At 46.2% G+C, this 15458-nt stretch overlaps 1 protein-coding gene across 1 annotated transcript in view; it reads left to right on the top strand.

The window, feature by feature from the left end:
- The window catches only part of CDH26 (cadherin 26), a 35959-nt gene extending 20981 nt beyond the window's left edge, over positions 1-14978 (top strand). Inside the window, exons 8-17 of the mRNA XM_074969374.1 lie at positions 744-929; positions 1116-1384; positions 2267-2409; positions 3879-4112; positions 4805-5026; positions 8439-8569; positions 10509-10577; positions 11206-11259; positions 11980-12066; positions 12805-14978. Of these exons, the coding sequence (XP_074825475.1) occupies positions 744-929; positions 1116-1384; positions 2267-2409; positions 3879-4112; positions 4805-5026; positions 8439-8569; positions 10509-10577; positions 11206-11259; positions 11980-12066; positions 12805-12996 (1587 nt within the window). The 3' untranslated portion in view covers positions 12997-14978. The remainder of the gene's footprint in view (positions 1-743; positions 930-1115; positions 1385-2266; positions 2410-3878; positions 4113-4804; positions 5027-8438; positions 8570-10508; positions 10578-11205; positions 11260-11979; positions 12067-12804) is intronic.
- Positions 14979-15458: the final 480 nt, after the last annotated feature.

Raw genomic sequence — 15458 nt, 5'->3', positions numbered from 1 at the left:
GCACCTGTTCCAGCAGGTTTCTGCGTGAGGTTTGGGCTTTGTGGGGGTAAAACATGCTGGTTAAGTTCTATGGTCCTTTGTAGCCATTGTGATTTGTTCACTCCAAATGGGTGACAGGGTTTGTATTTATGTGTGGTTTCAAATGGTATGAGAGGCACTGTGGGGTACATGGGGGTGGAGAAGCTGCAATGGTCTCTGGCAATGGATGGTGCTTTAGATAAGCTCCAGGATACAAGTGTAGATTCCACCACCCTTAGTCACATTGAGTAGGACCTTGTTTCATGAGTAGTTTAATTGATATAAGTGAGTCAGCTTGCAGAGTAAAATGCTATTTTGTGTGAGTAAGGGAGGCATCATTGAGCCCTAAACAAAAAATTAAAATTACCAGCAGAAGATACAGAATCTGATGGAAATAACTATTATCATGGAGATATTTACACTGTGCAGAATTATGTCCCCACCCAGATCTTCAGAGATTACTCAACCTCAGGCCATATCCACAGAGCCGCTGCCATCCTGGGGAATGGGGTCCTGGAGGAAGCTGTAGGAGAGGCCCTAGTTTTGGATCTACACTAGAGCTGCACTGCCAGGGAGTAGGACCCTAAAGCTAGGGCAGAGGAACAAGGCCTCTGTGAAGTTGATCTTCAGGGCTTGGAAGTGTGATGGGAACCTGGATTGATGGACTAGTTCAATGTGATGATTCCTGGTTAGACATTGCTGAGACAATCCTCTTTTTTTTTCAGTATCAGCTGCAAATTGCAGAAGGCAAAGTAGGGCCAGGAGTGTTAAGGCTCCAGGTGGAAGATCAAGATTCTCCAAACACACCTGCTTGGAGAGCAAAGTACAAAATAGTGAAAGGCAATGAAAAGGAACAGTTCATCATTGAGACCGATCCTGAAACAAATGAGGGCATTTTAAGTCTCATTAAGGTAATGTTACTGAAGCCGTGGATTTGTTACAATATGGCATTTTGGAGCATGTACAGATTGATTGCAATGTTAGTAGTTGGAGCTGCTTGTAATTTGGGATCAGTTACTGGTCTCACTTTTCGAGAGATGATCTTTCCACAGGAAAAGCCATAATTTCTAATGGAAGCTTCTCTTTGGGGTTTGCAGCCTGTGGACTATGAAGGTGACTCAGAGAAGAGACTTGTCATTTCTGTTGAAAACGAAGAACCTTTATCTTCGTGTCATAAAGGAAAACCGAGGAGCCCTCCTGTAGTCCCCATTAGTGCATCTGTGGCTGTGAAAGTCCTAGACACAAATGATGCTCCTGAATTTCACCCTCCCACGCTTGCTTTTCAAAAAGAAGAAGGCGTGAAGCCTGGGACAAGGCTTGGAGTATATTCTGCTGTAGATCCAGATGTGGTGCCAAATAAGATAAAGTGAGTGGAGACACTATAAATTCTGAGCTGGGGAAATTGTTAAGGAACATAAAGGAAAGAGCTTTTTAAACTTTAACAAAGAAATCTCTACTTAATGCAACCGTTCTAAACTGTATATTGGATCACTAGACTGACTGGATACAGCCAACCCTCCAGACTTAGGGCTTGTATACACGACCCACTGGATCGGCGGGCAGTGATCGATCCAGCGGGGGTAGATTTATCGCATCTAGTATAGATGCGATAAATTGATCACTGAGTGCTCTCCTGTCGACTCGGGTACTCCACCAGAACGAGGAGTGCAAGCGGAGTCGACGGGAGAGCGAGTGAAGACACTGCGGTAAGTAGATCTAAGTACGTCGACTTCAGCTACACTATTCAAGTAGCTGAAGTTGCGTATCTTAGATCGATCCCGCACGGTAGTGTAGACAAGTCCTTAGACAGGAAATATCTAGTTCTGCTTTTGGAAAAGTAAAAATAATGATTCAAATCATACAGTGCTTTCTTGGTCAAAACTCCCATTGACTTCCTCACAACTGAACTGGAATGGAGACTAAACTATCGTCTCACCCTTAACAGTGGTTCCTCCAGGCTCTAGGTGAGGCCTGTTAGCACTGGTGTGGGGAATCTTGCATTGCCACCAGCTACACTGCAAATGTTTTGGCTGATAAAAAAAATTCAGTCCCTAGTGAAGCCACCCCACCTCATCACTTTTCATCAACAAGAAACATTAAACAAACAAACAAACAAAAAAGTAAAGTCCCAGAGTGGAAATATCTGAGGCTTAAAAAGATACCAGGAGATGTAATGGAGCTTGTATTTGAGTGCCTACGACATTTAAATAATTGTGTGGCGTTGGGTTTTTTGTCTTGTTTTGTTCAGATACAAACTAGTTCATGATCCGTCAGGGTGGGTGACTGTTGATGAGAACTCTGGCATTGTTACTGCTGTGAAAGAACTTGATCGGGAATCCTCCTATGTGAACAACAGTGTTTACCTCATCATTGTTCATGCCATAGATGACGGTAAGTTTCTGCTCAGATGGTAGCAAATGAGACAGTTTCTGAGTGTGTTGCTGTGAGTGTTAGCATCACTGTAGAGAGGGATAACAGGTCCTGCTACTAGAAAAATAGTCCCCGTAGAGGAAGAGTGGGGATACTCAAGTCAGTTGCACAGTGATAAGGTCTTCAGTTGTTGATGTGTGTCTGAAAGGGCTTGTCTACACTAGCAATTAACAGCGCCAGTGTAAACAGTGCCCCAGCGCTGGGAGCTATGCCCCTCGTCGAGGTGGTTTTTTTAGAGTGCTGGGAGAGCTCTCTCCCAGCGCTGTGCCGCGACCACACCAGGCATGTTGAAGCACTGCCGTGGCAGTGCTTTAGTGTTGCCAGTGTAGACTAGCCCTAAGTCTATCTTTTCAGGACTCCCTGCTTGTTTTGTATCCAGAATGCTGCTCATTTGCGTATTTGTTTGGAGGATCAGATTTTCAGTGACTCCTGTCAAATTCTCCACGCACATGTGTGAAGGATAAAGGCACAGCTACCATCACAATATGGCAAATAAACATTCAAAGAAAACAAATTTCCCAACACCCTCCCGCTTAAACCCTTCCTGCTCTAAAATGAGCTCCACTCTGTCTCCTAATCAGTGCCTCAAGTGAGCACCTGGGAAAACAGGTCAGACTTGTATTGTGCCCTAAAGTTCACCAGATCTGAGCTCTAGAGGACCAAGGGAGCGTGACAAGTGGAGGCCCCCCTCAGTGAGAACGGCCCGCTACTAGCCTCGCTTAGCAGACAAGGTTGCTGTCAGCTCAGGCACCTCAGATGATTGCAACTGTGTTGGGATCTTACAGGGGGAGAGGTGGGGCATTGCAGGTCTCAATCGGCACCTCTGATTTCACCCAGACACTAATCAGCTGCAGTACAGATGATGGATTACAGGGTAGGGCAGTGCTACAATCCCTCATGTACTGATGGGAATGGAGGCACAGAGATGGACTGACTTGCCCAAGCTCACACAAGAAATCTATGGCAGAGCAGGTGTCCTAAGTACTGGACCCTCCACCTTCCTTTTGTACTTCCTTCTGTAATCTCATAATTGGGGCAGGAGACTAGGGGAATGAGAGAGAGGACTATGTTCTAGTCCTGACTGTGACCTTGCTGTGTGCCCTTTGGAAATGCATCTAACTCCTTGGTATCTCCCCTAACCCATCTGGAAGAGAGGATGATGATATGTATCTACTTGACAGAAGTATCAAGGGTTAATTGATTATTACTGGCTAATTGATTATTACTAATAAAGCATATTCTCAGGTCAAAGACACACTATGAAATGATTGACCATGAATCTGAATGGAGGATCAGTACAGAAAATCCTGATGTCCTTACATCTTGCTAATGTATTTACTTATACAGGGACTAATAGGAAATGAATTGGGCAGGGGAATCATGTCAGACTCTTGCCAATATCTTGGCCAAGCTCTGTTTTCTCCACCTAGGCGTCCCACCGAAGACGGGTACTGGCACCATTCTGCTTTATCTGTCTGACATCAATGACCACATGCCAACATTAGTTACACGTTCCTTGGAAGTTTGTGACAAAGCAAGACTGACTCCTCTCATCATAAAGGCGGAGGATAATGACTCCCATCCGTTTTCTGGTCCTTTTACATTTAAACTCGCTGATGACTCAAAAAATATAAAGCAAAACTGGAGATTAGGAAAGAGTTTTGGTAAGTTCTTCCTCCAACACATCCTGTGAAACCCCTGCTCACTTCGTCATCCTGTCACCGTTTAACACAGGCACAGTCATATTTACCATCTATTATTTATTCTCACTTCAGTGTTTTCAGTTCTGCACTCCTACCTCGGAATAGATTCAGAGTAAGTCCACTCTCACTTCAGTGGAGTCACTCCAGAGTTACACTGGAGTAAACTGAGGTCAGAATCTGCTTAGATGTCTTTTAATACAATTGTCCATGATTATAGGCTCAATAGGATTTTGTACCATTCAACTTTCTGCTTTGAGGCCTCTAAAATCTCACATATGGCAAGAAACAGTTTTCTGCTGGGATCATTGACACCGTTACTATGGAACTGAAAGCATTACACATATTGGAAAGTGATCTCCTATTTATTGGGTAGAGTTATCAGGTACAAGCAGGCACTAAAACACTGGCACATGCAGTTATCCACTTTGTGCACACTGTCTGGGTAGCTGTGTGTGCAAATTAAACACCAAATAGTGAACCTAACCTCATTGACGTTCTGTCCCTTTGTGCTTCCAATCAATTTCCCCACTCAGCTTGTATAATTCAGAAGGGCTCAAAATGGAAAAAAGCCACTCCTCCATCAACACTGTGCTTTCAAGCTGTTTATTGCTTTTTTACATAAGGCTCAGGAGTTCTTGCCTTTCTTCTTTTAGGTGACTCAGTTGAACTTTTAATGTTGAGAAGCCTCCCACGTGGCAAATATTTGGTGCCTCTCCTAATTCTGGACAGGCAGGGATTCTCTATGAAGCAGAATCTGTCTGTGAGGCTCTGCCATTGCCCAGATGGACGTGTATGTGAAGAACCGAACTCCGTGTCAGTGAGTCTTGGAGGTGGCGCCATTGCTGTAATTTTGGCAGCTCTCCTGTTATTTCTAGGTAAGGTACCTCCTAAAATTTACCCCTCACTTACTCATCACCTGGGTATAAGATCTCATGGGAGCTGCAACCTATTAATATGTGGCATATTGTACCTGCCTTTAAAAGAAACAAGTGGCAGTAAAATGGCCATTTGACTCTCTCAATAGGTGTGAGTGCTGTAGCGGTGGAACTAAATAACTGCTCTTTTGTGTCACCACGATTCAGTGGTCTTATTACATTCTGGAGCCACCTTCGCCTTGCGGTGGGAACCATAGCTGTGCTCGTGTAACGACCACTGCAGACTTCATCTCCAGCAACCAAGAGAACAGTCTGTTAAATGATTTGGCAGAAATGCCATGATGTGCAGCACAATGGCAGATGGTATCCAGTGCTGACAAATGAAGGGTAATGGACATTGGAAGGGGTTATTTAAATGACTCATATGCATGGGGGGGGCACTCTAAATTAACTGTAGCGTCTCAGGAGAAGGACCTGGGCTTTATTGTGGAGAGCTCAATGGAAACCTGGGTCAGCATGCAGTCATGATCGAAAAAGCAAACAATATTCGGCTGTCTGAAGAGTTGGTTAGAGTGTAACACAGTCAGTTCTACAATGGCATCACACAGGGAGCTGGGACACTTTCATCTGGAATAGTGTGTTTGTCTCAAAAGTATAATGAAAACAGAAAGGGTCCAGAGATGAGCAGTGGAAATGAACAGTCCTGGAAAGTCTTCCAGCTGAGGAGAGAGTGAAAAGCTCAGGGCTGCATATTTTAGAGAGGAGATGAGATGAAGGCGGAGTGTGAAATGTATGTCACATGCTCCTGCTGACCCTTTCTCATATTAGTATGAGGGGACATCCAACGAAATGGAAAGGCAGAACACTTGAAATGGATAAAAGGGAATTCTCTCTTTTACAGCATGTAGTTAACCTCTGGAACTCACTGCCACTGATATCGTTGAGGCGAAGAAGAGTTCTGTAGGGAGAGAGAAAGTTTCAGTAGAATATAGGCACCTATAAGGATAGTGAGAAGATTCCTGGATGAAGTTAAAATGTATAAGGATAAAACTTTTGGCATTAGCCAAGCCCTAACTAATTGGGAATAGATATGCAGTGTTGTTGCAGCCCTGTCAGTCCCAGGATATTAGAGAGAAAACACGGATGAGGTAATATCTCTTGTTGGGCCAACTTCTGTTGGTGAAAGAGCCAAACTTTTGACCTTACACATAACTTTTGTTGAAGTCTAGGAAACATACGGAATGTCACAGCTAAGTACAAGGTGGAATTGATTGTTTAGCCTAAGTTAACACAGATTTCAAGGGACCTCCCATCACAGGGGGAAAGGAAAAGTGGGGGAAACTGGGAGTGGGGTAGGTTTTGTTGGTGGGTTAGAGATAGTTTTAATAAACCATACATCCAGTGTCTCTATTCAATCCATGATTTTTAGTGTCTAGCAAAGTTATGAATTAAAGCTCCCGGGCTTGTCTTTAGATGGTGTTGTGCAGGTTTCCTTCGCGGATGAGGACTGAGAAGTCAGGTATAGAGTGATTACTTTGTGAAAAGTAACCCCTTTTTTTTGGGCATAAGCTTTCGTGGGCTAAAACCCACTTCATCGGATGAAGTGGGTTTTAGCCCACGAAAGCTTATGCCCAAATAAATTTGTTAGTCTCTAAGGTGCCACAAGTACTCTTTGTTTTTTTTGCTGACACAGACTAACACGGCTACCGCTCTGAAATTTGTGAAAAGTGTTATTATTGAGCATTTTAGTGCACTGAATGAGGTATACAACATATTATGGTATCAGTGGAGGTAGGGGTTGATCATTGCAGCAGTGGAGATATGTCTGTGGGTTTTGCATCTGTTCTGACAGGGTCTGGTGCAGCTGTGAGTTGGTGTGTCCTAGTCTGTGGGGATCTTGCTTCTGATGATGAGCTTGGAGTGGCTGGGGGATTGTTTGAAGGCCAAAAGAGGGCATTCAGGAAAGATTTAATTCAGGATGGGGTCCTACTGAGTATGGGTTGTAGTTATTTGATGCCTCTTATGGGTTCCAGTATGGGTGGTAGGTGACAGGAAGGGTTGTGCGGTCAGAGGGTGTTTTATTTCTGTATTGAAGAAGGCTCTTTCTGGGCAGGTTCCACGATGTGATCCTCTTCTCTGGTGGAGTGTTCTTGTTTGGTGAAGGCAGTTTTCAGTGCGTTAAGGTGTATATCCTGGACTTTCTCCTTGGAGCATATTCTGTGGTATCTGAGTGCCTGGCTGTAGATAACAGCTTTCTTGGTGTATTTGAGGTGGTTGCTAGATTTGTGGAGGTAGGTGTGGTAATCTGTGGATTTCTTGTACATAGTTGTCTGTAGGGTTCCATTGCTGAAACTGACTCTGGTGTGCAGGAAGTTGATGCTAGTGCGGGAGCGTTCCAAAGAAAGTATAATGGACAGATGGTGGCTGTTGAAGTTGTGGTGGAAATCTATGAGCGAGTTTAAGTCATCTATACAGAGGATGAAAATATTATAGACATATCTTAGGTTTATCAGTGGTTTTCTGATGCATTTGTCCAGAAACTCTTCTTCAAGTGGCCCATGAAGAGGATGGCATATCAGGGAGCCATCCTAGTACCCATGGCTGTTCCCATGGTTTGGGTAAAAGGTTTGTTGTTGAATGTAAAGTTGCTGTGGGTCAGGATGAAATGGATGAGTTTGGCGATGGGTTCAGGTTGGAGATCTGAATGTTGTCCAGTGGCAGCGATGCTGTCATTGTGGGGGATGTTGGTGTACAAGGAAGTGACATCCATGGTGGCAAAGATGGGGTCCTGAGGGAAATTGTTAATGTTGTGGAGTTTGTGGGTTGGTTGTGTCCTGGAGGAAGTCTTTTTGTGTGGTGACTGGTTTGAAGATGGTTTCTAGGAGTCCCAATATTGCTTCACTGAGAGTACTGTTGCCAGATATGATGGGTCGGCCTGGGTTCCCTTGTTTGTGTATCTTGGGAAGCATGCATAAGGTCCCAGTGGTGGGTTCTTTGGGGATGAGTTCGTAGAGTTTCTCTTGAAGTTGTTTGGGGAAAGGATTTGATGATATCCGTAAATTCCTGGGTAAACTGTGGTGTGGGGTCTTCTTTGAGTTCTTCATAGTAGGCGCTGTTGGAGAGTTGATTAGACAGAAATTTCCCATAGCGGCAGGTTATTCCTGTTTCTTGCACCTTCCTTTGAAACATCTGGAGCTGACCATTGTCAGTGACAGGATGTTGAGCTAGCTGGACCCCTGGTCTAGTCCAGTCTGATGTTTTCTATGTCACCATTCATTCATTCGTGTTTCAGAATAAAAAAGATCTGAAATCTGATCTCTACATTCATAGAGCTCAGTGAGGTGCCTGTGGGGCTGCTTTGAAAGGCTGTGAGGTGTCAGTGGCAATTCTGGTCATTCTTTTCCTGTTTCAGTGGCAGGCTGTCTTCTGCTGCAGTGTTCGTGTGGGTCTGAAAGCAGGAAAAGCCAAGCCAATCGCCCTTTTGAAGAAGGTGACCAGACTTTAATCAAGTACAATGAAGAGAGTGAAAACTTTTTGTCTCAGGTGAGCAACTGAGCATGTATCCACCTTCCTATTGTGAGCATCCTGCCAACTCGATACCTGTCTGCCCAGATTATCAACCACCTGGTCTTATCACTCATGTCCCCTGTCACTTGGTGTTGAGCAGAACACTCCTCCCTTTCTCAGCAGAATGTGGCAGGAAAATGACCATCAGTATTACCATGGAGTCATAGACAGTCCCCATAGATTCTCCAGTCTATCTTGCCACCCAGACAAACTGGACTTTTTGATTAAAAGGTCACAAATCAAAAATACACCACATCAGGTTGCTCCCAGTCCCAAGAGACCAGTCACTTACCCCATATCAATAGGTACTCCAGATCATACACCAAAGACAACACTGGCAGCCAATTCTATAGTAAACTAACTACACTGCCAGTTTCCCAAAAGTCTTCTCAGGATACCCAGATTGTCTCATAGAATCATAGAATATCAGGGTTGGAAGGGACCTCAGGAAGTCATCTAGTCCAGTGGTTCTCAAAGCCGATGTACCACTTGTTCAGGGAAAGCCCCTGGAGGCCGGACCGGTTTGTTTACCTGCCGCGTCCGCAGGTTCGGCCGATGGCGGCTCCCACTGGCCGAGATTTGCCGCTCCAGGCCAATGGGGGCTGTGGGAAGGGCGGCCAGCTCTTCCCTTGGCCTGTGCCGCTTCCCACAGCCTCCATTGGTCTGGAGCGGCGAACCGCAGCCAGTGGGAGCCGCGATTGGCTGAACCTGCAGACACGGCAGGTAAACAAACCGGTCCGGCGCGCCAGGAGCTTTCCCTGAACAAGCAGCGGACCGGCTTTGGGAACCACTGATCTAGTCCAACCCCCTGCTCAAAGCAGGACCACTCCCCAACTAAATCATCCCAGCTAGGGCTTTGTCAAGCCTGACCTTAAAAACCTCTAAGGAAGGAGATTCCGCCACCTCCCTAGGTAACCCATTCCAGTGCTTCACCACCCTCCTAGTGAAAAAGTTTTTCCTAATATCCAACCTAAACATCCCCCATTGCAACTTGAGACCATTACTCCTTGTTCTGTCATCTGCCACCACTGAGAACAGTCTAGATCCATCCTCTTTGGAACTCCCTTTCAGGTAGTTGAAAGTAGCTATCAAATCCCCCCTCATTCTTCTCTTCTGCAGACTAAATAATCCCAGTTCCCTCAGCCTCTCCTCATTAGTCTCTGGCGATCTCTGCTTTGCATCTGGTATGCTTCTCTGTACTCCAGAGATCAAGGATCTTTTCTTGAATCCATCTTTAATAGCTTCTCCTGACACAAAACATGCTGAAAGTGTCTCTACCCATTTGGGCTTTTCCTCAGACAGTGAGTGAGGAATGAATTTTGAGTCATTGACCTCCAGTCATCACATACTATGGCCACTTGCTTTGAAATTAGCACTTTTCTGTTAAAGTCCTTCATTAGCATTCCACAAGGCTTCTTTGAAGGGTTATTTAATTACAGGGGTATTTACAATGTAAATGTTTGCTATTACGTTATAACAGGCTACAAATAAGTTAAAAAAATGCATGTAACATCCCATTTTCATTATGCTTAAACACCAAATACATTCTTATACATTTAACAATTACTTTGATCAATACTAATACACAAGTGAATTGACGTGGGGCTTTGGCATGAGCTGGCACCTGGTCTGCCAGCGTCACAGATGTGCCTAACACGCGGCCTATGACATGAACCACAGTGAAAAGAATAACTTAAGACAGCCCCTATTTGAAAATAATAAACCTTTATTATATTATAAACCAAAATGAGATTGCACTGCCATTCGAAGCACTGTGCTTAGTCACCGATCATTGTCTGAAGCTGACGTTTCTCAAGATTAGTCTCCATTCAGAATAAAACTATTTCCCCTTACAAGATTCTTACCTGTCCAGCCAGATAGTTTAGCAATGTGAGATTGTTGTTTGTCATTGTAGGATGTAAACGTAATGGCACCATCTTCCGCCCTTACATCCAGTCGAGGACACTGTGACCAAGGTCTATGTGTAAGTACACTCTACAAACTAGCATAGAGTATTTTGTATGTGTGTGGATGTTGTGGGGGCAGGGGGATGAGAGGTTAACTGTGGTGGGTTTTATTAACCCAGGGATCTCAAACTCAAATCACCAGGAGGACCACATGAGGACTAGTACACTGGCCCGAGGGCCGCATCACTGACACCCCCTGCCCCTGCTGCCCCCGGCCCCATCCCCACTCCACCCCTTCCATGAGTCCCCACCCCTGCCCCACCTCTTCCCAATCCTTCCCCATCCCCATTCCAGCCCCTTCCCCAAAGTCCCCACCCCAACTCCACCCCCTCCCTGCCCCTATTCCAACCCCTTCCCCAAATCTCCACCCCTGCCCTGCCTCTTCTCCGCCTCCTTCCCTGAGCACACGGCTCCCTGCTCCTCCCCCTCCCTCCTGGAAAGCACTAAGTGCCGCCAAACAGCTGTTTGGCGGTGGAAAGTGCCTGGAGATAGGCAGAGGAGCGGGGACGTGGTGCGCTGGGGGGAGGGAGACCGGGGGGGAGCTTGGTGGCCCGCAGGAAATAACCGCGTCTTTGAGACCCCTGTATTTACCCCTAATAACTTTCCTGTAATCATGCAACAGTTCCCTGTTTTTATTTTTTAAAGGGTGCCAGCACAATGGTCCAGTCCAGACCAGTAAGCGGCAACCACAGTTCCCATGTAAGTAGAATGCCTTTCACTGTGTTATGCTCACTAATGGGCTCCACAAACTATCTCTGTCTGGGGACAGGTTAAAAAAAATGCAAAGCATAACGCCTTTATTTGGATAGCATAACCCTGAGTTGGTAAACTTCACTTAAAACACTAGGCCTTTGTGAGTAAGGACTACTTGTGTGAGTAAATATTGGCAGGATCAGGTCCTGCCTTTGGTGTCTTTAACTAAAAGGAATGCAGTGAATTCTTTTGATTCACCATGTTTATGATAGTCGTCCCAAAGGACCAACCAAGACTGGGGCCCCATCATGCTTGGTGCTGTACAAACACAGTGTAGCAGATGGTGCCTGCCCAGATGAGCTTGCAATCTAAATAGACAAGACACGTGTAACATCGACAGACCCCAGTCATCAGCAGGCAAGATCGAACCGGGGACTTCTGAAGTTTAGTACATGAGCCTCTACCTCATGAGCTAAAAGCCAACTGCCTGTTAGCTAAGGCTGTAGAGCAGACTCATTTTTACCCCTCTCTGTCGAAGTGGTCTCGGTGCCACTAGATGGGACAGGACACCACACCTAGGAGGTGTGTGGGTTTCACATGCACAGGAGAAATGGCTATACCATACAGTGAGTGCCGAGGAATTTGTTCAGACCAGAATGACACTTGTAAAATCTTGATGGAGGGGCTATGGCCTTGCCGAGGTCCAAGGCTTTGTCTCTCTTTCAGGGGGTCCAGTATTCTAGGCACGTGGAAACACTCCACAGAAGACCCCGCAATGAGATGGTACGAACAGTGGGTGACACGTTGAATCAGGTAGGGAATGGCTGGTTTGGTACGCCGTGGTATTGTCCGTGGGTCCTGGCTGTGGAGCACGGGCTGCCGTGGGAACTTTCTACTTTGGCTGCAGCTGCTCGTAGGAGAGACACACCTGCCGGGAATGGCAAAAGGGGCTAGGGTGTGTAAAACGGGCATTAACTCGCAGCAGAATCCAAACCCCTGGCTGAGAGCAAGGTACGGAAGCGGGGGGAGTGTGAGGAGGGGCCACTTACAACGCTCTCTGAGCCTTTGCTGAAGAGTTCATATCTCCAGCACTTCTTGCTGTGCCATTCTGGTCACCTACAAGTTACCTGGACGCTTGTCTGTCCGTCACATGTGCACCTTTTCCTTTCGGGACAGGCACTGGGCACTGCAGTGCTTCCCATTGCAGGTGCATAGGTAAAGCCAGGTTCCTTGCTCTTTCTGTTCTGTGCTGGCGGGGGAACTTGTAATTTTTCATGCTTTTTGTATTTCTTATGATAGCTTCCCTGTGCTATTCTATTGCAGCGCTGCTCCCAGGGCGCTCTTCGGCATAGCTGATGTGCCTGTCTGCATACTGTGCCTTAAAGGGGCTGGCTGGTTGGGTGGGAGTGATGAGTATTTCTTACAGTATCACCATGGGAATTCTTGCTGACCTGCTACTTATGATGAATACCACTGGTTTCCAAAGGGGTGTGAAAGACGGAGTCTCCAGGGAGATTTTGTTTTCTTATGTGTTCCCTTTCCCTTCCTCAGAGGCTCTATCACCTCAGCAACCTGGAGGAGAACATGGTCATGTACCAACCTCACATATATGCCGAGGAGGGAAAGCTAGAGATAAGCGGCTCCTTCAGTTCCCTGCTCACTGTTGACGATGAACTGCCCAAGGACTTCTTGGACACCCTGGGACCAACGTTTGCTGCTTTGAGTGAAATCTGCCGGAAATGATTTCAGTCGCAGCCGGTCTCAGGAACAATGGAATGGTGGGGACCTTTTTCCTCCTGCCCCCATGAGATACAGAAAGACCTGTCATTATTGTCAGCCTGCCATTGTTTTGCCAGCACTGAATATTGTGTCTTCATCTTCTGTGTGGAGGGGGTAGGGCAGCCCACGAATTGGAATGTCGGAGGAAACCAGGTCACCAGTTGTTTGGGCCCTGTATCATTCTTGAGTTCTGCAGGTATCTGCTCTCACCCCTCAGAGAGCTAGAGATTGAAATAATCTAGAAATAGGATGGTGTTTTAAAATCCATGGTGTTTGACGCCCATGTAGGGCTGTAGAAGTGGACGAAAAGCCACCATCCTGATGATATTTACAGTAGATCTGCTGGCAGTTCAGATCACAAAGCAAGCACAAATTCTGGTAAATGCTAGGTTTTTGATTAATAAGACAGCGAAGGTCGTTTCCAGCTAGTCCTGAATTTGTGAGGCAGCTGGCTCGTCTTCCACCCAGAGATGCTGGCTCGCACCCATTTTGTGTGGGCAAAGCCTGTCTTTGTACATTCAAAATAGGCATCAGTTCACTTCTGTGGGTCCAGGCCTGTTGCATAAGCGAGCATGCAGAATCTGGAGGTGGGCCCTGAAAGTTTCCCCTGTATGGCTAGAGAGGAGCAAAGTCCTAGCAGTGGCTCAGTACCTGGGGTGGTTTGTTTTGGCAGAGCAAATAGACGGAAGTGCCCACAAGGCTCCCAACCAGAGCATGCTAACTGAGTAACTTTCTGGCTGCACTGTTCCAGGGACATGCTGAGCTCTTCGCTGGGGCAGATGCATGCTGGTGAAATGGGAATCTTGGTACATGCATAAGATGATCTGAGGGTGCGGGAGAAAGGTCTCTCAAAGATTGCAGTACAAATACATCCATTCAGTGAAATGCTAGCTTGTCAGAGTGTAACGGACTGGCCAGTGTGTGGGAGACCCACTTGAACGTACATACATGTGTTGCCTCCAGGGTCTGGAGCCTCACAGGGGATATATCAGCAGCCAGTCAGGGGAGTAGGGGATTCTCCTTCAGCTCCTGTAGGATAGCCTGTATGTTGGGAGCAGGAGGAACAGAGCTCTGATCTGTGCTGCTTGGTGCAGCATAGCTGGTGTCTGCTTGCTGCGGGTATGTGACTTGTTACAATCTGACAACAGTGAGCGCAGAACTTAGTCTTGTCATGGACAGACGAGCACAGCGTCTTGTCCTGTCTGAACAAGGATCTGCCTGGGTGGGGAACATGTAACTCTTTTGGGGCAGGTGACTTTCTGAGTCTGGAAGTGGATTTTAATTGACACTAGTGAGTTTGTTAATGACTTAGATGTTTTCTTTTGTACATATACTTTGGGGAGTCTTGTTGGGAGATAACCTCATACGTTCACACACACACACACACACACACGTATGTATACACATATATAAATATGTTGTAATACATTATAGGCTATTTGAGGCTTAGTGTGAGTGAAGTGCGCTTGACATGAGTACGTGGGTTGTGTGCTGGCAACAGAAGCAAGGATTTAAGGTTGTGAGCGGCCAAGGACTGTTCATGTGAAACAATTTGTTGTGTCCAGGGGAAAGATAAAGAATCAGCAGAAAAGGGAATAACATTGGTGGTGTTGTCATAGCAATGTATCCGTTACAGCCGTGGACAAAAATTGCGGGAAATGAAACACCTTGGATTATGCCCAGGACGGAGTTGTGGGTGAAAGGCCCAGTGAACAGAAACAAAGGACTGTTGACATGACGGAATGGACTATACTTCTATATACATCTGCAACTTGGAGTCAGACATCGATCCAGAGCCCTAATTTTGAAGAGGTGTGCTAGCCTGCTCCCCAGGCCTTGACTGATTGGAGCGGACCTCAACTGGCCATTGGGACTTGGTTCTAATCTTCAGACTCTGGTGCAGTATGTTTAGGGTGTGAATGTGGAGTGAGTGAGATTTATATTGTAACCAATAAAAGTATTTAGAGTATTATATACGAACACTGTGTCCAGTATCTGCCTGCTCCCCCATCCTGTAGAGAGGCCTCTATCAGAGCCTAACAGTCTGAATCGGGCTTTTTATGTATCTAAAATAAACACATGCTCCCGCTCGTGCGCGACCCCTGACCTCCTCTCACAAGTGCCCCCATGTGGAATTCTCTTCTGCTTGATACCCACCCAGGTCCATCTTTGCTACACTTCAGGGCAAGACTCAGCCCTTTATGTTCCTGTTCACATTGTCCTGTGTCTTTATGCTGTTTACTCCAGGCCCGACTGTCCTGCACACCTGCTAGAGAGGGTGCAGAGGGGCCACACAATAGGGACTCAACATCTCACTTCCATTTTGCCAGGGGCTGCCATCTTCTGTTTACAAATCTGTTTTTCAAATTCCCATCCGGTTTTAGCACCAGGTGACAGTGGAGTGGACTTGAAATGAACACCATATG

Source organism: Natator depressus, chromosome 13 (assembly GCF_965152275.1).
Source record: "Natator depressus isolate rNatDep1 chromosome 13, rNatDep2.hap1, whole genome shotgun sequence".
Lineage (NCBI taxonomy): Eukaryota > Metazoa > Chordata > Testudines > Cheloniidae > Natator > Natator depressus.
The sequence above is the reverse complement of the archived record's forward strand: the minus strand, read 5'-3'. Positions and strand labels throughout refer to the sequence as shown.